This window comes from Tauraco erythrolophus, chromosome Z (genome assembly GCF_009769465.1).
Source record: "Tauraco erythrolophus isolate bTauEry1 chromosome Z, bTauEry1.pri, whole genome shotgun sequence".
NCBI lineage: Eukaryota > Metazoa > Chordata > Aves > Musophagiformes > Musophagidae > Tauraco > Tauraco erythrolophus.
In genome coordinates, this window is record NC_141496.1 from 19,084,759 (window position 1) to 19,111,283 (window position 26,525).

At 37.3% G+C, this 26,525-nt stretch overlaps 1 protein-coding gene across 1 annotated transcript in view; it reads right to left on the reverse strand.

Annotated features, from left to right (window-relative positions):
• HCN1 (hyperpolarization activated cyclic nucleotide gated potassium channel 1) overlaps positions 1-26,525 on the reverse strand; it is a 221,135-nt gene that overhangs the window by 178,026 nt on the left and 16,584 nt on the right. The window contains exon 2 of the mRNA XM_086629034.1: positions 16,904-17,327. Coding sequence (XP_086485160.1) covers positions 16,904-17,327 — 424 coding nt within the window. The remainder of the gene's footprint in view (positions 1-16,903; positions 17,328-26,525) is intronic.

Sequence of the window (26,525 nt, forward strand, 5' to 3'; positions counted from 1 at the left end):
GACATGTGAATTCCGATGGATCAAGGATCCATCATAGCTAGTCTACAAAGAAAAAGAACATCATAGTGATCCTTTTTGGCCACTGCTGAGTCTCACAACCTCTTACTGATGGCATAACTAAAAAGCATAGGACAAAGTGAATCTGTAACACTTTGTTGAAAAATGGTGCTGTAGCACCAGGGAAATCACTGACAACAATTAAATGTAAACATTGGTATAAATTAAATATCATTCTGGATTGCTAAAAACTACGTCAAGGTTATAAGCCTATCTGCATTATCCTGAGAATGCCAAACCCCAACTGCTTCCCAATTAAAAAAATGCTGACTGTCTAGGAATTGGCTGAGACAGGACAATATAACCTTGTACCTTACGATGCATTTTCATATGCCAAGGACAACATAGCAAACAAGCATCTGCGAAGGGAGAATCTGCGAAGGGAATCTTCAGCTGTCAGTACTGATTTTAGAAATCTCAGATGTGGAAGTCCACTTTGAGATAGATAACTTATGGCTCATTCCTTCAAGGAATCAAGGAAAGATGTGGCAAATCAGGAACCTTGAATAGATGTCATTTTTTGGTGAAAAAAAATAAGCGCCTTAAAAGTTGTTGATAGTGCATGGTACAGGTAAACCATGTCACAGAAAAGGTGCATAATCACAATGCAACAGAAACTGCATATGAAACTGCATTTCAGTAGAAGAAATTGTAAACCGTGAAAGAAGCATTAACTTACAACAGATAGAATAGCAGCCTTTGCTGACGCTCTGCACTTGGCATGACTAAAAGGCAGAGTATGATATCTTTACGTGCCAGCAAAGACAGCATCATGAATTACAACACTGGTATTAAGGGTAGAAATACATTTTGAAGAACAGCATAGAATAGAAGATATGTCATGTCAGGCATTGTTCTGAAGATATGCAGGTATTTACCTTAGCCTTTTGAATATAAAACTCCATTTTAATGAGCCATTTTGACAGGCTGTTTCTTCTTATACTGACTAGTTATCAGGGCAGCAGGTCTGTGTCAATGTTAGACCACCTTTTATCATTTTTCAACTACCGACAGTTTCTCTCATCACATTTTCAACCAGGAGGTACATTAAGTCACCAAGCTCCTACAGAGACATGCTTTTTTATACATTATCATAAAACTTCACATGGAGCACTTAAGCACAGAAGGCTTATTAAAATGTGCTTTATTCATTGGTAGAAATAATATTTTTCCTAAACTAGACACAGTAACTAGAAGATTGAAATTCTAGTAATGGGCCAAATCATCTGAGTATTTTGATATGTCTCTGTCCATTTAAGTCATTATAATGGATTTTGTTCTGCCTACATAGTAGTGTTCACTAACTAACACTAGTGAGCTGATGAACTCTCCCCATAGCCAAGAAATCTATGATAATTCTTTCAAAGCACATAACATAGAATATATAACTGTTTTTCAAGTGCAAATACTTGATCTGCCATGGAAAACACTGTGAAGAGGTAGAATCCTACTTAATCATTCTTTGCCTGCTACTTTAGAAATATTCTGAGGTCATCATCTAAGGTAACTGAATGCTAGCAGTATCCTTGCAAAGCTCTGGCACAGTGTGAGAACTGGAACAGGCTATGCCAGTCACATGCTCTACACTTAACCACAAGAGCAACTTAAAAAGAAAAGCTCAAAAGGTTAGATTTGTTCTTCTGTTCCGCATTTTAAAGAGTTTTTCAGCAGATACATCTATTTTTCCTCTTGCAAATGAATGAAATGGGTCAGCAAGGGAAATCTTGAGGGTAACATGGAAAATTCTCTAATTTCCACTGGTCCACAGTGCAGTCTCACTGAATTCAGTTGAGATTAACAGACTGGATCACTGAACTCAAAATATTACATGGCAAAACTAAACAAGCTTCACCTTTTCATTCTCTCCACATCATATACTTTATTTCTTCCACACATAAGTGCACAGTGGCTGAAATAAAGTCCATTTTCTTCATAGCAGCTAGTACGGGGCAGTGTTTTGGATTTGTGCTGAAAACAGTGTTGATAACACAGGAATGTTTTAGTTACTGCTGAGCAGTGCTTGCACAGTCAGGGCCTTCTCTGCTCCTCAGCCCACCTCACCAGAGAGTAGGCTGGGGGTGCACAAGAATTTGGGAGGGGATACTGCTGGGACAGCTGACTCCAACTGACGTAAGGGATATTCCATAGCATATGACATCACACTCAGCATATAAAGCTGGGGGAACAAGAAGGAAGGGAGAGATGTTCAGAGTGATGGCATTTGTCTTCCCAAGTAACTGTTCTGTGTGATGCAGCTCTGCTTTCCTGGAGATGGCTGAACACCTGCCTGCCCATGGGAAATAGTGAAGGAATTCCTTGTTCTGTGTTGCTTGTGTGAGGGTCTTTTGCTTTACCTATTAAACTCTCTTTCTCTCAACCCATGAGTTTTCTCACTTTTACCCTTCTGATACTCTCACCCATCACACCAGGGGGGAAGGGACCCAGCAGCTGCATGGGGCTTAGTTGCCAGCTGGGTTTAAACCATGGCAGTAAATTCTCAATGCTATCACTGGCCACGAGCTTGACGGTAGCTCTAATATCCAAGGCTAAGAAGGCCACTAGATAGCATATTTTGAAGTGTTTGCTCTCCAGTGCTTAATGGGTGTCTGGGCTCCCTGCCTAATTTCTGGACAGAGATGAACACTTCAGATGGTGATGCTAACAGTCGTAATAGGGAGTATGGATCTCTTGACAGCTAGTCGATGGGAAATGTCAGGACTGAGGCATTGCCCTTTCTGTATGTGTCATGAAACAGTCATTCCACAAAACCCACACATACCCACACTGCCTCTCCATTGGTATGAGTGCTACTACCATGAGGGCAAAGCCACGTGCTCCATTAGGCCCTCGGTCTGGCACAAGGAATCATACAATCATACAATCATAGAAAGCTTTGGGTTGGAAGGAACCGTAGAGATTATCTAGTTCAAACCCCCCTGCCATGGGCAGGGACACCTTCCAGGGGTCAGGTACGGCAGTATGCCAGTGCGAACCTTGCCCCATGCCAACCTTGCCCAAAGCCCTTCAGACTGAGGAGGAAAGGGATTCCCAGTCTCCCATTTTCATTCTTCAAGACATTAGTGGATGATACGGTGGACATTCTTGGGTTTGTTTCCCTTTATAAAATAAAGCACTGTCACTATACGGGAAAATTTTTAAGACAGAATAAACTTGATGACTGGAAAACAACTCTACGTTCTGTAGCTTTCATCTGGGATGGCTTGCAAAAATAATCTGTTTAACTCAGCAAATATGACACATTTAGAAAACTGGTTTTCACTCTTTTGTTTCCAACTGTAAAAAAAGAAACTGAAGCATATGTCTTCTTGGTATGCTTAGTTGCACTAGTCTAAGTAAAAATTGTCACTAAAACCTCTCATGTTCTGCATCTTCAGCTACGGAAACAGACTTGAGGGACTCGAAGCTATGAATGTGGTAACAGGCTCTGACCCTCTGCAGCCCCTGCCTGCAAGCACAGAGCACAGGCTCTCTGTCGTCCCAAGACACTTTGTGACGTAACGAAAGAAGTGGGGGACTGAAAAGACATTGAAGGATAAACGTCTGGGGCATATTTGTGTGAAAAAACAGCTGGAGGTCATTCAAGTACATTTGTAGCTCAATTTTAAAATCAACTACAGTTTGATAAACTTCATCCATGTAAAACATCAGAAATGTGAAAATGCTGAAAAATATTTAACAGATTTATATCCCTGAATTCCTGAATCAGATTTTCTAACATAAATCATCCAGTGAAAAGAAAAATGTTAGGCTCCGAAACAGTATCTGCCTACTCTACTAACCAACTGGAATACTGCATGTGGAAAGTGTTACATGTGCAAACAGAGAGAGGAAATGGTGCAAATACTGCACATGGACACTTCAGTCCCACATATAGCGGTAACAGCCAAGCTCAGCTGCTGCCTGGCCCTGACAGGGTCTGTGTGTGCCCAATCCTCTAGGTAGCTAGAAACCTGCTTCTACCTGTCCTCAAATGCCCTAAGCAGCCCAGACAGAGAAAGGCTGATGGACATCCAAGAACTCGAACATGGCAACTGAACTGATTTGATGACCAGCAAGAATATTCCTTTGTCATTTACTAATTAATTCAATTATTACATGATAATAATATTAGTGCAGTCCTGGAGATGCCAGTCAAAACTGGAGTCCCAAAACATAAACACAGATTAAAAGATGGTGACTATTAAGGAAAACTCAGAAAAAACTACACTAAGGCTAGTTAAAGGCTAGTAAGTCTTTAAAAAGTCTTGAGAGAAAATATCAGACATTGTGATTTCCAGTGCAAGTTCCCTCTGTGTCGTAAACTGCCTAAACTGACCACACATAGTTGCAATTTCCATGAAGATTGTTAATTCTTTCCATAATAACAAATCTGAAAATATATATTAAAAAAATATTTACACATAAAATTAATAAAAGTAGTATTTAGCAGATTAAGAAGTTACACTGCATATACTTTCTCTTTTACGAATCCAAAGAGACATTTTCTTGTGAGGTGCCACCAGACTTGTTTCTTTTTCATCAGACAGACTCTGCTAAGTATTTGCACTGACAAGACCACAGTCAGGGGAAAAACAAATGGAGTTCTCAGCTTCCAGCTACAAACTGGACTTCAGCATAGAGCATGCAATTTAAACAGGTCTGTGTTACCACCAGCCATATGAGTTGTATAATTTTCAAATAGCTTAAACTAAAACATGGTAGTCAAGGAAAATATCACAGATGACTTTGTTGATACTGGTTTTCTAGGCAGCAGCAGGTAACAAGAAGCATCAGCTATAGAGAAAAAAAGTAATTTATGGGCATGTGTTTGCTTGCCCCTTGTCAGATTTTCTTTTTTTTCCTTCATCTCCTCTTCCCTAGGTTTAGCATGCATAATGATTAATATAATATTACAATTTTTGAGTATATTTAGCTCTGGAACTTAAAGCTAGAGGTGTACTGCTGCGCCAGAAAGCTTACCGTGAAAATATCAAAAAAGGAGAACTAAAGGAAACTGAGACTCCTCAAACATGTATAATAATCCTGAAATTCAAGCTTTACATATCTTAAGCTATACCTCTTTCATGACTTAGCAAAAAATTATAGCTTTTTATAGTGGAGAATTATTTTGCACTGCTCAGATGACAATGCACTACTGGGCTAAATTTTCTAATTCTGAATGAGATAATCACTACTTCTAAAGAGCATCATGATATTCTTCATATCAGAAAAAAACTTTTAGAGAAAGTGGAAGAAAATCCATTGGACCACGGTCATGATTCATGTGGGACTACAAGTCTCAAAACTGTTTAAATAAGCGGAGGAACAAAATTCTGTACTAACAAAGAACTAAAAATTTTAATTTTAGATGCTTCTTTTTGCATTTCAGTGTTCAAATCATAAACCAAACATTTAACTGACTATTTTTCTTTCATTGCCTATTCAAAAATATGAGGAAGAAACTGATTCACTAGATGAAGCATCTTAAAATAGCTGAGGTCAAATAAAAATATGTTCACATATGTCTGTAACAAATAATGCCCAAAATTTTTGCTACTGTACTGTCATAATCATTTTAAATTCTTAGCTCTAACTAGGTTGTTCAACACAGGCACATGTACTTTTACAGTTACGATGTAGCTGAAGAGGTCATGTCTTCAGCTGGTATTCAGACAATGTTCATTTACATAAAGGATATATACACATCTAAAAAAGGGGAGAGAGTGTTTCCCAAAGGCAAATTTCAAGTTGTCAAAATTACTTGCACATCCTGAAGTAGTAATTGGCTGAAGCAGACAGCGCGAGAATTGCTGTGTCACAGGAAAGCATCCAGTATAGCTGCTGTCAAATGCTACCAGTTCTAAACATTCTGCTGAGGTTAAAAAAAAAAAAGCTTCTACCTCAAATATAAACTTACTTAACTATTACACAAGGGTTGACAAGAACTACTGAGTCAATCAAGTGTGTCATGAACAGAAAAACAGCATATGCAAAAATCTTGGTGTCAATTAATTTTATTTTCACTAGCTTCCATGGGAGTAACAAAAGGAAGGTTAAATGAAAAGGAAGAAAGCATTAAAAATTCTACCAGAATTTGTTTCATAATTATTTTAAATATAAGCTATCTCTTCATGGATATACTTGTTAAAAAAAGTTACAGTGTTGATTAATTCTATTCATGCAAATTATTTTGACACCTTCATTTCCAGTGCCTGGCAGTTACCATGCCAATTAAGAGTCTCAATAAACAGATTGATATTTTAAAGCTATTTTTAAAAGATCAATAAACACCCATATATATGATATGCAAACATTAACAGAAATATAAATAAAAATCTACCTAGGGCTAAGTTACTGAAATTTTTGCACAATAAAGAGAAGAGAGAGAAAATGACATTTATGGCATAAGTTGGTTTCGCCACAGTCAAAATAAAGAAGTTATAGGAAAAAAGTGTCTATATGATTGATGCTGAAGGAAACCCAGTGTTTCGCTTAGTTCATTGGAAAGTCTCTACAAGAAAAACGTTAAGTTGCTTGTTTAGGTTCAGTATCTTAAAACTTCTTGGCAATGAAAACAATGCAGCAGTTCTAGAAGTTACCCTTTGCCTGTTGAAATTACATTTTAGTTGCACCTTTTTTTCCATTTCCTTGTTAAAACATATTTGACATTAAATTTCCCCAGCTAGAAAGTGATTCTCGTGTGGGATGCCCAGTCATTTTTGAGACAGAGGAACATACAATTCATGTCTTTTGTTGAGGGAAGAATTGATCATCCTGAAGAGAACTACTAGGCTTTTTTCAATAATGTGCTTTGGAAATCCCACAGGAAAGTACTCATAAAAACAGATTCATTTTAAATTATGCACAGCGCTATTCTGTCTCCAGGTCCAGGTTTTGGCCATAGATCTTGTGCACCACTGTCTTAAAAAGTCTGAACAGAAGCATCAACTCAGCAGTGAAATTTACACTTTTTAGTGTAAGGATTGTTTGTCATGAGCCCTTGACTATCGCCAGTCACTGAAACGTAAACTGACCATATGATGCATGGAGAATTAATGTGGAGGGATAAAAATTGTAGATAGGGCCATTTTCTTTAGTTTCTATTCAGAGGTACAGAGATGCTGATAAGAGCTTTTACATTTGGAGACATACTCTCATAAATATGTACATGTACATTTATTTTAATTACCATTATTTTACCACTTGGTTTTTGTTTTGTTTTTTTCACGGACACATCTTTCCTGTCTTCTACAGGCACTCCAATTGCATAAGGCCCATGGCTCTGGCAAAGATTACAGCAGTTATATCATATTTAGCCATTCAGCCACTTTCAGTTTTTTACAGATGGTTTCTCCCTGCATACACAGGGAAAATATACAAATGCTATACAGGGCTTTACCGTCACAGCTCCTCACCTAGGAGCACCCACTTGGTGCAAAGCAGGATCTCCAATGTTCTATACTTTTTTGTCACACAAAACCAAGACTGAAATGCCACCGAGTATACTGCATGGCAACAGTTCCTGCCAGATCAATAACAAGTTGCAATATTTACTGGAAAGAAAAGCAGTGCAGCTACAAGGCACCGTACCAAGGTAAGCAGATGTATAGTTAAGCTTGTTGGTATTGGTTCTGAAAGCAGAAAGGCTGGGAAAAAAAGAGCTGCTCTAAAATGGTAAGAAGTAACAGAGGAAAACACGATGAGCCTAGACACACGGAAAGGTTGTGGCAAAGCACGTCTGGGTTAAGGAAGATGAAAACGGTGAGAAAGAGAGTGTTTCCAATGCAGTATGCTGAGGAGAGCCTAACAGTTCCATCAGAGCCTTCCTTTCTGCTCGGAAGCAAGGAGCACAGCTCCGACAATCTCTGAATTAGGTTACTTTCCTCTTCCTTTCAGGTCATAGCTACATTTAAATCATACATTACACATGTGGAGTAATGTCATGGTTATTCAGAATAAATTCCATGAGAATCATGTTAGAAGTAACTTATTAAATATAACTTGCAGCTGGAAAAGCCATTTCTACACTGCCAGCCCTCTCTAAACAGGTTTATACAGTTGCATTTTACTCCTTATATGGTTAATTCAGACCATTTATTGTTATAAAGCAGAACCTTGTTCCTAACTGACTATTAAACCAGTATTCCATTGTCCTCAATGGGAGCCATAATAACAGAAACCTACTTAACAAGTGGTGTCTCAGGTATTGTATTGTACTGTATTGTATTAGAAGACAGTCAAATTTGATCAAAATCAGAACATGATCCTCAACCCATTGGCATGTGGTGAATTCTGTACCGTTTCAGTCCTGGTCTTATTCGATGAAAAGCCCAGATGAGCTAAGGAACATGACAAACTGGGAGAATAAACAAAGGCAACAGCTCACGGATGGTCTACCTAGCACGGCTCAGCGCAAGTTCTCCAGGTATCTTCCTTTTCAACCTCTCAGGCCCTTCTGAGAAAACTGAGGCAATGCTCTCCCACAAAATCCACCAGCACATTGTCCTCCACGTAAGAAAAAGAGAGAACACAGCGGTGAGTTTTGGGGGTCTTGTATCTAAAAAGCTGTTAGCAGCAACTGTCAGCTTTCTCCTAAAAGTAGAACATAGAATTGTATCAACTTGAAATCTAATGAATTATCTTTCCACCTTTCAACTCATAATTACTTGATTTAAAAATGAAACACCCCTTATAGCCAAATGTCAGGAAAAGTTTAAAATTGCTTATACCCAGCTTCTACCTGTACAATTTTCTGATTTATTTTTCCTTTATAACTTGTTTCTCTATTGTCAATTAGTAATGATGCCCTGGAAGGACACCTTGCTGCTTTCTTTAAAAATAAATAAATAATGTATTAAATATTATTACAGTGGCTTATAAGTCTCCCATTTCAACTGATAACTGGGTATATTTTACCATGTAGACTAGCAAACCAGCTTCAAATTTGACTTCTAAAATTTATTTTAAGTCTATTTAAGACAGCATAAAATGGCCAAAACATATCCCTAACAATCTCTAAAGATGACTTGCCCTAGCAACTACATAAACAGAATTCCAAGACAAATTGAAATCTGTGTGCAAATCTAAGATATTTATTCAACTGGCTTCTTTACATGCAAAGATTTATTGATATTATGCAAACACACACAGAAGGGAAGGCTCTTACACGGCATCAGTGGCAAGCTGAGAATATCTTTTAATTAAATTACTCTTGCTGAGTAATTTAGAAGTGTAACAGTCATTCTCAACTGGTCACTATTAATACAAAGCTGAAAATGTAGAGATATCTGAATGGATTGTGCTTAGCCTGCAAACAACAAACCTTAAAATTGTCATTCTTGTTAAAATACATTGGAAAAAAATGAAAAATCCAATTCACAAGTTCCCTTTCTGTCTCATCACTATATGGGAACCAAAGGCACCTTGTAACATGTGTGGGGACTCTGCGGTATCACAGTGTCCAAACGGTGAACCACGATCCAGATCTCAGGCTGTCCAAACAGCTCTTTGGCCATCACCACATTCTCTGATGGCTTTTCATCTCCAGGGAGGGAGTGGGGCAACATGGTGAGTGGCCAGCAGCCCTGTCTTGCAAGAGGACTGAACGTCCTCGACCTCCGCCCTTGACTGAACTGGGGTGTATCCATCAGGCCATTACCCTGTGGAAGCCAAGCAGGCTTTCTGCTTGTGTTGAAAACTTGGGATGGAAGAAGAGGTGGCCGTTTTCCCAATCTGCAACCAGGAGTAATGTGTGCAAGCTCTAGCAAGTGCAAAACAAGGAACTATCTCCAGAATGGCTTAAAAAATAATGAATTAAAAAAAATAGCCTTTAAAAAATTATTCTAAAAAAAACGTGTTACACTTCAGTGTCAAAGACAGGCTGACACAGTTCTGATCACGCTCAAAACTGATTGATTGGCATTGCCTAGAAATGTTACTGCAGGGGTAAAACCATCTTCTTGGGTCTACAGCCAAGATTCCCAGCAACAGGCCCATTACCATAGAAGCAGACAAAACTCATATAAAGAAGAAAACATTATCTTCCAACATCTGAGTTCAGGGACATTTATCTCAGGCTATGTTCCATGTGGTTTATCTCCCAGGGAAAACATCATTGCCACACAATTACTCTCTTGGCATAGGCACACAAGAAAGGCAGCTCAGTTTGTGCAGTCTTAAAAAGGGGGTAAAAAGATTAAGTGAGAAACTTTACATGCCTAACACTTCCTATTTACCCTGTAGGGGGATGGATTAGTCTTTCTGTGAAAGTGATTATGCGCAGACGATAAAGTAGGAAATTAAAAAACAGAATACTCTGTCTTGCTTGCATTTCAGTAATTACCTGCTCTACAAACGTGCTATTCTTTTTTGGCTGTTAGTATTCTATTATTAGGACACCGTGGATCATCATGCCTTCTAATTGTCTCCATCAGTTACGTGTTATTTTCCCACTGCTGTACAGAATTTAAAAGAGTGAAAAATAAAAACTTGAGAATATGCTCCATCATCTACATAGTGATACTTCATGGATGTATGCTTTAGCTCCAATGACATATACTTTTCTCAAATAAATAATCTTCATTGAAATAAATGAAAAAGTACTGGCACAACTGAGCATAATTTGCCCATCTAATGTTAAAACACAGATAGTTCCATGTAAACAAAAAGGTTTACATGAAATGGGATCCATTATAATTTTCCATTTGGAACACTACCAGTTTAGTAGAGATTGTGTTAGGTAATGTGTTTATCAAAACACAGACAATAGGCTTGTAAGTTACGTGACAGAGAAAAAACATTATTCTTCAACAGCATTTAGGCTTGCATATCTATATATTATGAGACTGACTTTTGCTCTTATGAAAAATTTTCTATTCAAATGTTCTTCCATATTATGTAATACTTTATTTTGGAATTTAGTTATTATTTATGTATCTTTTCTATCATTTCAGTTCTACCCATATAAGAAAATTTCATTCAGTAAACTAGAACTACACTATCAAGACATAATATCAACAGCCTCAAGAGTATCAAAGAAATTGCCTTCATGCTAATTCTAAGTGGAGAAGAAAAAGGCCTAGTAGTGAGGATTCTGGCTGTATAGGATCAGAGTCTGCAGATAAAATACCCGGCTCTCAACTGCTGTCAGAGAGACAGACTATCCATTAACCAACATACCAATCGAATTAGGCAGGAATACCATCACTGTGATTCCTATCCAGTAGAGAACTGAGAGCCAGCACAACTCCTGGGTGCAAGCGGAATGTGTTCCCTCTGGGGAACTGGGCTGATCAACCCTCTGCTCTGATGAAGCTAGAGAGCTCATCTTCTACTATAGCTACGTTGAGCAAGAAGCACTTGGATGTTGTAATTCAAACTGCAAGCAAACATCATGGGGTTTTTTTTCCCTTTAGATTACAGAAGAGGTGGAAATGGTCAGCACATGTCAAGCACACGTGACAACAGCTTCATCTGGTAGGGAAGACTGCAGAATGAGGAGGAAGCCCCAGGCAAGCCTCACAGGTGTCTGAGATACAGCCCAGCACAAAATGGAAGTCAGCTGTGTAAGAAGTACATGCACAAGAAAGTATCTGCACAATAAACAACCACCTGAATAACTGGTTTGCATATTTACTTAGTCCTGCTAGTGAACTCTTCTTAGGGAAAAAATAAAAAATCAAATGTGCCAAACAGCTCAGAAGTCTGATATTTTGCGTCGAGGCACACAACTGCCCCCAGCCATAGATTTTTAGTGGGTGCACACAAATTCACTAATTTATACGTAAGAGGCATTTTCCAAGCACAACTTTCCAAAAGAACACAAAACTTGCTTTTCTGTTTTCTTCCTGTAGAAATTGGCAGGAAATAGGGATTTGCTCCTACTTTAGTCTTCTTAATGGTAGGAAGGTTGAAGACACCGATATAGAGGCTTTGTTGCAGAATTCACAGACTTTGTGCCGGTAAGAGAAGGTGGGCTCTCCTATGCCTTCTTCAGCTCAGAGTTATTTAACAAATTTCCTCCCCTCACTGCCTATGAGCTGGACAATTAATATTTGAATGATGAATCTGTAATAAGCAATAAAAAAGTGTGTCCCACTCTAAGCTAATTTGCTTTAAACATGCCACTCAACCTGTACCAATATACTTATTTGCAGTACTTCACTAATCAACACAACTTTATAAGGCCTAGAAAATGTATTCTAAACTACCTCCTTGGAGTGTAGGAATTAAAATTGAATTAAAAGAAATAAAAAAATATTATTTCACCTCCCATTTCCATCGCACCATTAATTAAAAAAGTAAGTTAAACTGTGTAACACCATCACTGATAGGAAAACCTCACATCTTGCTGCACAGTCCTGTTAAAATAAAATAAAATTAATAATCCAATCAGTAAAGATATGTGTTTTCATTCAGCACTACCAAGTACCCACCTAACTCATCATCTCTGCCCTCCCACACAATTCTCCAAGCAGTGATCAAAAGAAGAGACATAAAACCTTGACTTCTCACCTTGCTGCAGGGGAAAAGAAAAAGTGGTTTGATGTTCTACTGGGGACAAAAGTAACCTGTATACCTACCACAGAAACAGCAGGCTACTGAAGTAAGACTCATCTTCTGTTTTCAGGACAACACAAGTATTCTTTTACAATCTTTTTATTTATCCAACCATAATGACTCCACAGCACGTACATACAATACGTATTTTTGTACTGTTGGCAACAAGCAGAACAACAACTAGAGGACACCTAGTGGTGACCTGCGATGGTTACGGTTGACAGCACAGATGCACAGATGAAATCGTTAATGCAGATGAAATCATTAATGCAGGACCTGATTTGGCAAAGCTCTTACACACTTACTTAATTTTTAAGCACTTTAATAAGACTTAGGATTCAAGCAAGCTTGTATTTATGAGCTTTTCTGGATCAGTATTATTGTGATTATTAGAAATAAAACTGTAAAAAGTAGAATAAGACATGTCTAGTTGATACGCTCAGAAATACATTTCGTTAAACACTTGAGCATTAGCAAGAGCTACAATGTAGGTTCCTGAACCTTGAAAAGGTTTGGCAAATTGAAAACCAGCTTTCAGTACAAGTCAAAAATAAGACATGGCTGCAATTTACAATTATCACATATTTCACTAGATGATTTTTTGCAAAACATAACCTTTATTGCACATCTTGCAATAAGCATTCAGTCCCTTTAAAATTGATTCTAATTCTACTTAATCAGACACGTCAGAACAATAAGCACTTAGGGTATACTTCTAGAAGTATCACTTCTGTTTACTCATATACCTACTAGGTCTTCTCCTGTGACTAGAATAGCTGTAATCAAAGCTATTAAAGATTGGGCTTTAAGCAGCTTTTGGAAAATATTGCTATTTGAAAGAATCAGTATATTTATATAATAGATGAATCTAAAGCAAAGTGGCATATCATTTGACATGTAACAATGTATTTATTCCTAATTGTTCATACCTTTTCATTTTAATTGTTCAGTTTATCTATGAGCATATTTAACTAAGAATAACTTAACTAGTTGCATGCAAACCTATGTAAAATGTTCAGGGTCAGCAGATTAGGTAGTCTCATAAAACAAGTTAAAGAAAGAACTAGGTCCAGTATGTACTGTTTGCTATGTTTAGGAACCTGTGCTTAAAAAAAAAAAAAAATCCAAACCCACTGTCAGAAATTACTGCAAAAGAATAATTTCTGCAATCACTAATTTCAATAGCAATTTTTTTGCATGTTATAATATACAGGTTTTTTAAAGTAAGTATGTGACCTATTTGTCAGCATCTGAGTTGTAAAGGACTAGAATATTAGATATTGTAGCTAAAAAGCAGTTTTAGAACACTGTGAATTTGCAAATTCAGAAAATTAATTCATGCCAATATATCTCCTGTCTCTTTGTTAGAGTGTTTCTTCCCATTTCCACTGAGTCATTCATTTGGATAAGCTATTAACATCAGACTGATATGAATATATCAATCATATTTCATATATATTGCACCACAGGCTATAGCTCTGTTCCCTCATAACAGTCAAGGAGGAAGCTTCTGCAATGCATACATTATTTACCTCAATATTACTCTATGTGGCTGTTAGCAGCTTGATCTTGATTAAACTGATTAAAATGATGTGGAAATAAATAAAGAAAAGTAACCGTGTTTCACTGGTATCATATAAAAATCTTCTAAATTTTTGCTTACTCATCTTAGGTAAGTTCAGGATACTGACCAGCTGAAATCCAGGTATGTGATACCAAAAAAGGAAAAGGTCAAACAATTTCAACCTGCTTTTTCTGTTAGAGGGCTTCTAAATACCTCATTGGGATAACAGCTTTATTATACCACCTGGTTTGTTCATCGATCAGGTTTTCCATGAAGTATCCTCCTGGCAGGTTGTGAAGAATGAGTTTGCCAGCTGTCCTCTCAATATTTTTGACATAATGCTTATTATTCTGGATTCAAATACACAGTATTTCACATTTATATGCACTACATTTAAAATCCATGTGTCAGCCCATATGCAAAAACTATTAAATCCTTTTAACCACCCACAAACAGGCTCCGGTTGTGTCACAAAAATTAGTTAAGAGTTGCTCCCTGTTGTGCATGTGCAAACACACGCAATACAGAAAAGATTAATATTAGCAGCAAAAGTCTTATTGACTACCCCTATGGGATCATCCAGCTATTGCTTCCTAATACAGCAAAGGTCATCCCTACCCAGATTTTCTGTTTTTAAACAACATTAATTAAACAACACAATTTCTCCGAAGTGGTAACGGATCACCGTGCAGAAGTTGCACACACTACATCCAAAGTTATAGTCAACTACTGCGTTAACAAAAGCCAAATTCTGGCACGAAAATCCATGACCACCTTTATTTCCAATACCTGTAAAATGCTGAACAAAAAAAAACCCATAATATTTTTTTCTTGCATTTTTTCATTTTGAGTTTTATCAGATTCTGATTGTCTACATATTTACCACTGTTCCCACATGTTCTCATAGTCATCAGAAATCTTTTTTGAAAGCAGCCAATGAGCTTCTTGCTGCTTTATATCAGGCTCAAAAAAAACCCAACCCAACAAACCAACAACCAAAAAAACTTCAGACTCTCTTTCACCTTCCTGAAAACATCCAGGGAGCACTATAATGTGTTACCAAACACAAAAAGATGGGGTCCACTTGCTTTTCAAAACTTGTCAAATAAAGTATCATACAAGAAATATTTCACAAGTTTTACTAGCTGAATCAAAGGTGAAGTTGCAACCAAGCAGCCATTAGCTAAAGACTAAATGGACCAAACACCAGCTATTGCTGGTTTGGATCACATCCTCTGGTCACTCATAGTCCTACTTAGTGGTCAATTCAACTGTGTTTGATTTAGAATACCTGATTTAATTTTGACAACAGACAGAAGGGGAAAAGAAAAAAAAAGGTATTCATTTCTCTGCTTAGTAGGGCTTTATAGTGGCAAGCTATTAACTCAAGCTGCCAGAAATAACGTCATTGAATGCATTTCAGAAGGTTGTCTTTGTGTAAAGCACAGAGGAGACAAAAGCACAGCTTTATGGTAGAACTGCAAAATATGCTTCATCATTTGCCTGAGTTAAGTTGAGTACAAAACTGCAGTGCTCCATTTCTTTGTCAAAAACACAGTTACACTGCATTATAGGGAGGCAAAATAAGTAGAATTTACAAAATACAGTAATAAAACAATAATGACCTATTTCAGGAGGTTTTTGAGAAACAACTATATATTTATTAGACTTCTCATACTTAGTATCATCCAGCATCACGACATTTTTAAATATAATCTAACGTTATTTGTGAGATAGCTTCGCATTAAGGTTTCTGTTAAATCAGAAAGTGAATATAATACTGGAGATAACCAGCAGAAAAAGTACCAGAAATGGTACCAAATCATCCTTCAATATGCATTTAATTAAATAAATCTTTATCAAAGTAGGTTAATAAATTTATGCAAATCTATTTTAATAGTGCTTCCATGAAAATGCTTTCCAAAATAATTCTCGTTACACTTGCTGCAAGAAAGGTTTAGAAAACAGCTGTTATTTTTGCCATGTTTTTAGCACTTCCTTTTAAAATATATTATGATATTTAGAACTACAGAAATGAGGACAGACAAAAAATTAAATGACTGAATCATGGTGTTATATGCCAAAGCATTAAACACTTCCTAGCTATGAGCATGCCAAATTAGGGAATGCCATAATTTCCTGGAAATGTCACCATGCCAGCTTGGCAGGCAGCATAAGGTCACGTCTGGAAATAGTGGAGCTGACAGTTTAGAAAGTAATGACTCAAAATTTGAACTACTTGTTTTTAACAAAGAAGGGTCAGTATTTGATATATTCAGCCTACCTACAGCCTTCAAACAATGAGTATTCTAGGAAATCTACTCAATTATAAATGGTTTCAATTTCTCCTGAAATAGAAAAACACAAACATGTACTTTAAGTTCTCTGTGATTACAAGAGTATTAACTTCATAAGTTTAAGTGTTAGTCAACAAACTTAAATGCACATTTAAGTGGTTGCTAAAATTTCTCATATTCTCAATAGGAGTCCATTCATGCTTATCGTGCTGATGGTCCCAAACATATTTTTGGTCTCTGCTGTTAGCAGAGAGAAGACACTCCCTCTTGCCAAAAAGGCTTTTCTACTAGCACCTGTATGTAGTTACACTAATTGGTGAGTAAAAACTATTTATTCCATTCTGGTTCTTGTGTAGTTCTTTGGAGAGACCTGGCTAGTTTCTTGTAGGAATAAGATCTTAGTAAATGATAACAGTATAAATCTTACCTCTTCCCACTGGTGTATGTATCTAATCAGTCTTGAAAGGCGTAACAAACGTAACAAGCTGAGGATTTTTGTAAATCTCACAATACGAAGTGCTCTTGCTGTCTTGTAAACCTCTGAATCCATTCCCTTTTCTACAATGAGAAAGATATAATCCACTGGTATTGATGAGATGAAGTCAACCACAAACCAGCTTTTTAAGTAATTCATCTTAATGATTTTAGGGTCCAGTATTATTTCAGAGCTGTCTTCATTTACAGTTCCAGTTCTAAAATTCATGATCAAGTCCAATAGAAAAACAGTGTCTGATGCCACATTGAAAATAATCCATGGTGTTGTTGTTTGTTCTGTGAAGAATGTGATTCCAACAGGTATAATGACAAGGTTTCCAACCATCATTATAAGCATGATTAAGTCCCAGTAAAACCTAAAAAAAAAAAAAAAAAAGGAAAAAACAGAACAGTTGACATAAAACATACTTAGAAAAATGATCTCTATCATGCCACCAACTTCACTTCAAGATGTTTAAACATTTTATTAATGCTAAGAAAACTCTCATTTTAACTCATTCAATATAGTCACAGTCAATAGAGAAGACAAAGTAATTAATACATTTTGTTATGTGCCTTACTTCTCAAGAATACGCGTCTAAGATAAAGACAGTACTATGGCTTATCACTCTATGACATATGTGAAAGGTGTGCACGTGTGGTACTGAGTAGAGTTCTCCAGACTCCTGTCAAAACCTATTAGTGGGTTTATGTTACTAAAGCTGATGTCTGGTGCCAATCAGAAGTGCTTTGGCAATGCAGTATCTTTTTAAGGCTTCTATCCAAATGGAAACCCAAATATCTAACAGATAACATATTAAATGTAAGTACCTCTTTGCAAATGTACTCATACCATTACAGTGCTGGAATAAAATTACAGAAAGAGAAAAAAAGCACTGAAGCAAAAAATAGAAACAAAAATTAGATAACATCAAAACCTTCATCCACTTTTACAACCTGAATTGAACTTTCATGTGTTTTTACAACCTCATAGTCTATCTTCTTTCAGAGCTAGTTAAGAGGTCTGGACAATAGTAGCTGCAACTTGCATAGTATAAAATGGGTACTGCATTTCACGAGTTTGCTCCACAAGTGTCTGAAGGCTCCCCTCTAACACTGTTAGAATGCTGCTAACAGTGCTTGATACAGATGGTAGAGAGCCAGACTCATAATCTTTGTATCTATTATAGCAATGGGGAGTAAACCCATCTGTTACACAGAATGTACATCTATCCTGATGGAAGATTTCCAGGGGATGGTAGTATATACCCAACAGATTTTAAGAAAATTATGATAACTCCTAAAAGTTAAATTGTCAAAGAAAGTTATTATTGTTCAATAAAAGAACTGAAACTGAACTTGAGAAAGCCTGAAACCAACCCATGACCTCTTGTTCTGCTTGAGAACATGATATGTTCAATTAAATTTGATTTGCAGAGGCACAGAAACCAGTCAACAACAGCTCCCATGGAGTCATTAGATTTTCTAGAAGACTAGAGGCAGCAATGGCTCCACAACAATCTTCCTACTCCAGCCCTCCATGTGATGGACATGCCACCAGCACACCACTCTAGCACTGACTTCCAAGCCACTTCCACCAACCAGCACTAGCCTCCTGGCATGTAACAAACACTCTCATCTTCTTAAAGGTTCATGGCAATGAACAATAATAGTTTAACTGGCCACAAAACATTTCAGAACCACGACTTTAGTTTTTGCTAGGCTTGCGCAGAGCGTATGGATTACATTAGATTTCACAGATTGCTTCTTGTATTCGCCAGATGATCCAGGTATATAGATTCCCTGTTTCACAGTTATCCGTGAAAATACTTCTTAGTTTACACATTGCTGATCTGAGAATACAAATAATTAAATGTAAATGTAAAACACATTAAAGGATGAGTAGCATAGGACTGAGAGTGGCATGAGAATTCTCAGGTTTAACGTTCTTTATTCCAGGATAAACCCACAGAGATTAGGCTTGACTATCATTTGAGAGAGTACATGGCAAAGTAGCTTTAACTGGTACTCAGCAATTGCATGAAATAGACTTTACAATTAATTCCCTGTGGACCACAATGTGATTTATGTCTTACACATTTTCAATCTTAAAATAAATGTGAATACTAAGTGCTATAAATATTCAGTTTTATCTAGTCTATATGTATTTTTGCTTAGCATGTGATGGTATTCACCATATCTGTACTGTATCTGGCAAAAACTTCCTAATTTCTCTAACCTTTTTAAATTCTTGCTGTGCTAGATTCCTTTTCAATAATCTAGAATTACCATACAAAAGGAACCCCTAAATGCATATATCACTGCTACTAGGATCTACAGGTATAATTACCATAAACACTTTCACAATGCTATTGAACAAAGTATTTCACAAAACTGTTCTGGGAGAATAAATGTCTCCAAGGAATCCTGAAATTGAGTGGAAAACAGCTAGGAAATAATCACATGAGGCATACTTGTATCTGTGGCTCACTCCTAAGCAAAGCAGTGCTTGATTTCAGATTGACCTTTATGTTTCACCAGGACAGGGCAGTTATGCAACAAAAGCCGCACAACAACCCGCCACCCAGCCAACACAAAATATAATACAGAACCAGGGGGTTTTTATCTTACAGTAATCCACAGTTTAAAGGACTGTTACGTACTGTGATTATGCAAAACACACTGGAGTTCCTGACGTTAACTGTCAGCAAAAGCGGTAGCGTTAGGGCTTCAGTAATAAAATAAGATTGAATTCTGAGGACTGCGAGATTGTATCAGTTTTGTGTTTTGATTTTAGCCCACAATATAGCATAAGCTGCCTAGTTAGTAGGAAAAACTCTCACTCTATTCTGATTTATTTTTCGTTTAGAAATGAATCAGATATTTTCTTTTAGGAAAACATTTCCAAATGCCATTTTTTGGCCATGTTATACGATATTTTTCTTTCATGTGAGAAAAACTAGATGCAACTCCCTGTATTGCCCTTCTGTGACCTGTGCAGAGAAAGTAATACAATGCGTTCCTTGCCTACCAGCTCAGAACATCCTACTATTCATGCAACCAAGAGCGAGCTGAAAAGCTTCTAAAGACAGTGCAAGGAGCTGCTATTGAGACACAGAGGTAGCAGTTTGTTCAAAATATTTTTAGCATTATTTTGCTACCTCTTCCCCTACAGTGAGGATGGCTATAAATTTAAAACTTACAGTCTCGGAGTTCCAGATTTAATAAGGTAATATAGAATGTTGACAAAAAGCAAGGAAGAGATAAGCCTATGACACAAAATTTTCCAGAATGAGGGGACAAAAGTAAGATCCTGGGGGTAATGTGACCTCTCAGAGCTCATAATGAGAAGCAAGAACTGACCTTAGCCCCACAGCAAACAGCTACAGATTTTACTGCTCCTCTGAAGCTAGCTCAGTACAGCTACTACGAGCTGCCATTAACTGAAGGTACAGAGGTCAGCACCGCACCGCACTGAACTATTCCTGAAACTTTTTAAGTGCTTCTAAATGACTCAGAGGTGACTTGCTCTAGGTGAAAAAAGTCTTCAAGTATTAAAAAAGTATTAAAAAAAAACAGGTTTAAGGCATATTTTTTATAAAGAATTATTTTAAGGAGACATCACATTAATACTTTGGTATTCTCAAATAAAACAAGTTGGATTCATAGCCCTTTTTCAGTGATCCTTTCACTCATAATTTATCTATTATACTTTCAAAATTTATGGTAATAACACAGAACATGGTCCTGAACTTTAGTGTATTATTTATTGCCACAGGCTATCCTGGATAGGATGAACAGTCTGTTCAAAATGGGTGCCTACCTTCAGCAATGATAAAGAACTGCTTAGTATTAATTAATCAATGTTTGTACTAAGCTTAATAATGTAAAGCACTATGAATTCTAACAGGCATTTTATCTTCCACTTCATATATCCAACCCAGAGAAAACTGAGTCTTAAAGAAGGAAATTTCAACTCTAAGTTACTTAATTTGCTGTATAATTTGCTGTCATTCAGATCTGCTTTCTTTATGATTTCCTGGATGCTGCCCATTGACACAGCAGTATCCTTGAATCAATGTCGTTTGATATATTACTATCATTACAGTACACCCAGATTGACCCAACAAAAGTTGTCAGTGGTCTCAAAAAACACACAGCAGAGTGAACAGCATCTCTAAGGCACCGAGTGTTGTGACTTGAGGCTACAGAGCAGTAAGGGCTTTGCTTAAGATTAAGTTTTTCTGAGCTTCCAAAAAGATCATAAAAGTCTAATTATTTAATAAAGAAGAGCAAAACATATAGTAAAACTTCATTAAATTCAGTCACAAATACTCATCGGCCACATTATAAAGTAGAAAGCCTTTGAAAAAGATGTTCGAATTGCTTGTAAAATGTCTTTCAAACCAAACCTGATACATCTGAGCCATGATCTCACTCTACACATTCAGAGAATCAAGAACTGTAAAAAATTTTCACAGGCTTTCCATGGAAAACTTGCCTCCTCTGTAGTTAAATATTTTGATTGACTAGCAGATGCTCAGTGACATGAGCGCTGAGTTTTTTTTATCTCACCTTCAAATACAGTTTTATTTCTTTTGCTTTCATGGATCATCAGTTCACCTAACAGAAATAAATGTCCTATATAGAACAAAACAATCTTAGTAGAAATAACAGTAATTTAAAACTTTAATACATGTAACAAGCACTAAATGTGGTATTATCCATGTCAGAATTTGATTCTCATAGGACATACCATCTTTCTCTTGCTGTGCAACCATATTATTATTTTAGTAAGAGAGAGCAAAGCTAGACATGCCCGAAAACCTCTGCGACTTGCAGATAATTACTGGGATGTGTTGCAAAGGACAAGAGGACGAAGAAAGGAGGGTTTTCTTCAGGGGACCCAAATTTTCTTCGTGATTCCACAGGTGTCTGTGCTTGAAAACTTTCTGAAAAATCATCACCCTTTTCACAACCTGAAAGTGAGGATATCCCTTCTGCCAGCTATCCATTTTCATTCTGCCCGTCTGTCTCTCTCTTACACATACACACACTCAGAGGAAAACAGGCTGCTTCTGGGAAAAAGGCATACAAATTAAATAGGAAATTCTTTCTATTCTAACAAGAAATACTGCATTCAACATCCTCCATGGAACAAATTCTGTTTAAGTGTTGCAAATCTATTGCGTGGTGCTTTCGCAATTTTGACTCACCAGCAATTTTTTTATTTTAAAATTTCCAAACTTATCTGTGTGACCACATGAATACAAATGCATTAAATGACTAGTGAAGTATCACTTCTTTACATTGGCCAGTTTTGCGCTAGCAAACATGTTACATCTGCAGTTGTGTTGTCCTTCTGTGTGGATAAAACTTTCCCCATCTGAATGTACTTAATTTTGCAAAGATTGGGCTTGGTGTTTTGCTTTGTTTTTAAAAGATAAACTATTCTCCTGAAATTGTTGATTTATATTCTTTATTCTCCTTTGTTTCCCCTCAGAAAGGCTTTAGCTTACAATAAATAAAAACAAACGAGAAATTTTACGAGGCTGAAAGAGAGTCCCTTTTGTGGCTCACCCCTTTCTGTCGTAAAGCACGCACTACACCAGACTACTTAAACAGCATCTCCTACACTTCAAGTGCTGAGGTTGAAGGGCAGAAATATTATTAAATGCCTGTGACACTTTCTCGGGTGAAAATTTAATCAATATTTGCTATTCTTTTTTAATTTAAAACATATCGAGCTTAATGAACTTTCACTGACTTGGCTAGGTAACCTTCTGAAGCAGCAGAAAGGCTTTCTCTACCAGTCTGAAACTGGTCAGCCTGGGATGAGGTAGAGGCTGATGTCTGCAAACTCAGTTTCACACTGCCCAAATTACAAGCTGGATCTGGGAATCTTCCAGCTTAACAGCTTCATTCTGATTCAGACTAAAAACAATTTAAAAAAAATAATAATAATAAAGGTTTCAGACCACCAGAAATCTTCATTTGATTTCAGTCTAATACTGAAGTCCTTCACTTCAAGGTTAGACATACATACTTAGAAATCCAATTTATGTGCCTTGCTGTTATTTTTTAAATATTGATGCAATTTCCTACCTGGTAGCAGAAATAGAATTCAAAGAGAAATTAATAAAATTCAGCAATACTGTATCTTCTTTTTTATATAGCCATAGAACGCATCTAAAAATGACAAACTTGCACAATTTCAAACATTTCATGAGTTTTATCTGATAACTAAACACACTTAGCAATAGAGATTACCAATTTTTTGCTCAGTGGTGATTCTATGCACAAGGCAGATGATTAGATAAATGCAGCTCCTGGGGGACCTGATCAGAGCCCAGTGAAGCCAGTGAACAGCAATTTAATACTTTCAAAAGGCTTTGGTTACAGCCTTTGGTTAAGTTTAAAGCTTGAGTGCTTCAAAGGCTTGATTACTAGAAAAGTAAATCACAGTAACGTCCATGGAAAGTGACTATAAAAGTAACTGATTAACATTAGACTAATATATATATATATGTATGTATATGTTCAGTAAATTCAACTAATATTTAAGCAGTGGACATTTCATTAAAAGATTTTTTTAATTCTTGGTATGCATGCAATAGCTTCTGTCTAAAGTATTTACAGTATTTTACATGCATTAACAAATTAAGTCTCAGATTTCTGAGAAATAGAGGAGCAGGAGTAATGTTGCTCTCATTGCATAGGGGAGGGGAAGAAGGAGAAAACACAGATAAATTTATCTAATATGGCAATATTATTTAATAATGAGTGTCTTTGGTTTTAGCCAATAATCCTCTACCACAAGTGCCTGAATACATCCAATGTTTGCAGTTGCATTTCCTCCAGAGAATTTTATTAAACTAAAGCCTGACTTCCACTTAACCTTCAGCAAGAACAGTGCACCACTGTCAGTGAGGCTCTGATATTGCTTTTAGCACTCCTCCATCTTTACACAGTTTCTCCTCTCTTCAGCCCCGTTCCTTGGTGAAAAAGCAGGGTAGTGCTCCTGTCCAGATAGCTACCAGCTAGGAAAAAGGGCAGATGTAGAGGCAGGACTCACAAACGAGTCTTCTTATGAAAAAGTTGAATCTGTCTATGCTGACCTATATGCTGACTAAAACAGATATATCTATTTCAGATCATCAAGACTGCTTCTGCATCAACACTCACCACAGCACAAGTAACATATCTTCCTCAAATTTACCTGCCCTGTTCAAACTGTTAGACCATAGCCTCTCAGTATCAGGCAACATCCTGTGTAGGGACTCCAACTGCTTTGTTTCAGTTTCATATTACCAACCTTTAAACCAATTGCAAATTGCCACATACTGATTCTTTGAGTGTCAGCAAATTTCTGTAGTGGATCACTGAAAAATACGCGTTTACATTCTCAAATTAGAAATGATCACTTTACAAGCATGAGAAAAAGTTTGAAAGAGACAGATCTAAAAATATTTCAGCTGCAAAATAATCTCATATCTCATGTTGGAACACTTGCATTAATTAAGAATTTTGTAGTGACAGTAATTTTAAGAGTGCCATTTAGAAACATAACATTTAGGATGCCGCCATACTAAGTAAAAATTCAGAGGCTTGAATTGGGTAAAGCCTTCTGTAATTCTTCTCAACAAAGCATCATGTGAAAAGAAAGGTAACAACCCACATTCCCTCAAAAAAACACAATAAAGCCAGAAATATCACTTGATATTCTTTAATAGATTAAAAAAAAAAAAATATCAATTTCACAGTTATCAGTGTAATCTTTAAAGTTTCTGATGATGGAGAAAAGTCTGATTTCTCTGCTTATCTTCAGAGAAGGAGATGATGGGGAAGCCATTGCTCAGTAGCTATCGATAGACCTCAGTCATGGGGTTTGGTGAGGAGATTGGTCTGTGGCCACCAAATGAGTTGGGACAAGTAGTTTTTTGAGGTGAATACCTCTGACAAAAACATCAAGACTAGGACCATCAACTTGACTCACGTAAGACACTGAGATTTCTGGTATTTGACATCTGTACTACTACTACTAAAAATTCCATTCTGATAATCAGAGGTAAACTGTCTTTGTGGGTACAACTGTACAAAGATACAGTATGTTTTGACAAGCAGCTGCAAGCACAAATTTTCATTTCCTAGAATTTGGTGTATCATTTCTTGAAAAAGTTCATTGAAGGCAAGACTGGGCACTATATTTAAAGTGAAAAAAAAAAAAAAAAGAGGTAGTCTTCAAATTCACAAAGGGAAAAATGAGAGATGTGAAAAAGTGTATATAGATAGGTATGAAACAAGTTGCTGGATTATACACACAGGCTTTGTACTCCTACATCATGAGTGAAAACAAATATCATGACAATATTTATACACTTCTTATGTATCTACACAGATGTACAAGATTCTGATGCAAGAACAAGTAACCGAGATACCATAAATATGTCAAGTTAAATTATTAAGGACATTGCTACAAAACTTCCTAGCCTGCTATGGCCCTCACACTATTACCCATTACTGCTCTCACATGTGAGTGGCAAAGAAGCCAAGGGCAATTAAGAGAGACTTCAGGTCCCTGGTAAGGGGATCTGGGGCAGAGTCTCTCCTTCCAGTTCCAAGCGGTGACACTGGAAGAAACAGATGTGCCCAGTCTATTAATACATGACTCCATGGCTGGTGTCATCACCACAATTTTGGCTTTTTCGACAATGGGATGGCCTACACGGCACCAGGCTTGCTGGCATCAGGTGGGATTCACTTTCTCAAAGGGGAATGAGGGTCTTAGCACAATAGCTAGCAGTACTTGTTGACAGGGTTTAAAACAAGATTTGAAGGGGAGGGGGATAATATCAGGCTTGATCAAGACAAGCTGAGAGCACCTGAAGAGCAGCAGAAAGGAATTCCAGCCACTCCAGCCAGGAAGTCAGATTCATCAGGCCCAACTTAAATGCCTCTGTGCAAACACACATAGCATGGGGAATGAACAAGAGCAGTTAGAGGTGTGTACACACCTGCAAGGTTATGATCTTATTGGCATCATGGTGACATGGTGGGATGAATCCCATGACTCGAGTGTTGGAACAGAAGGATACAGGCTCTTTAGGAAGGACAGGCAGGGGAGACGAGGAGGAGGTGTCACCCTCTATGTCAATGACCAGCTGGAGTGCATGGAGCTCCACCCGAGGATGGATGAGGAGACAACTGAGAGCTTCTGGGTCAAGATTAAAGGAGGGGCAGGGACAGGGGACATAGTAGTGAGGGTCTGCTACAGGCCACCTGACCAGAACGATGGAGTGGATGAGGCCCTCTATAAACAGATAGGAGCAGCTTCACCTTCACAGCCCTGGTCCTCATGGAGGTCTTCAACCACAACAGTATCTGTTGAAGGGACAACACAGCAGGGCAGAAGCAGTCCAGAAGTTCCTGGAATGCATGGATGATAACTTCCTTGTCCAAGTGACAGAGGAACCAATGAGAAGAGGTGCTCTGCTGGACCTTGTTCTCACTAACAAGGAGGAGCTGGTGGGGAATATGAAGCTCAAGGGCAGTCGTGGCTATAGTAACCATGAAAG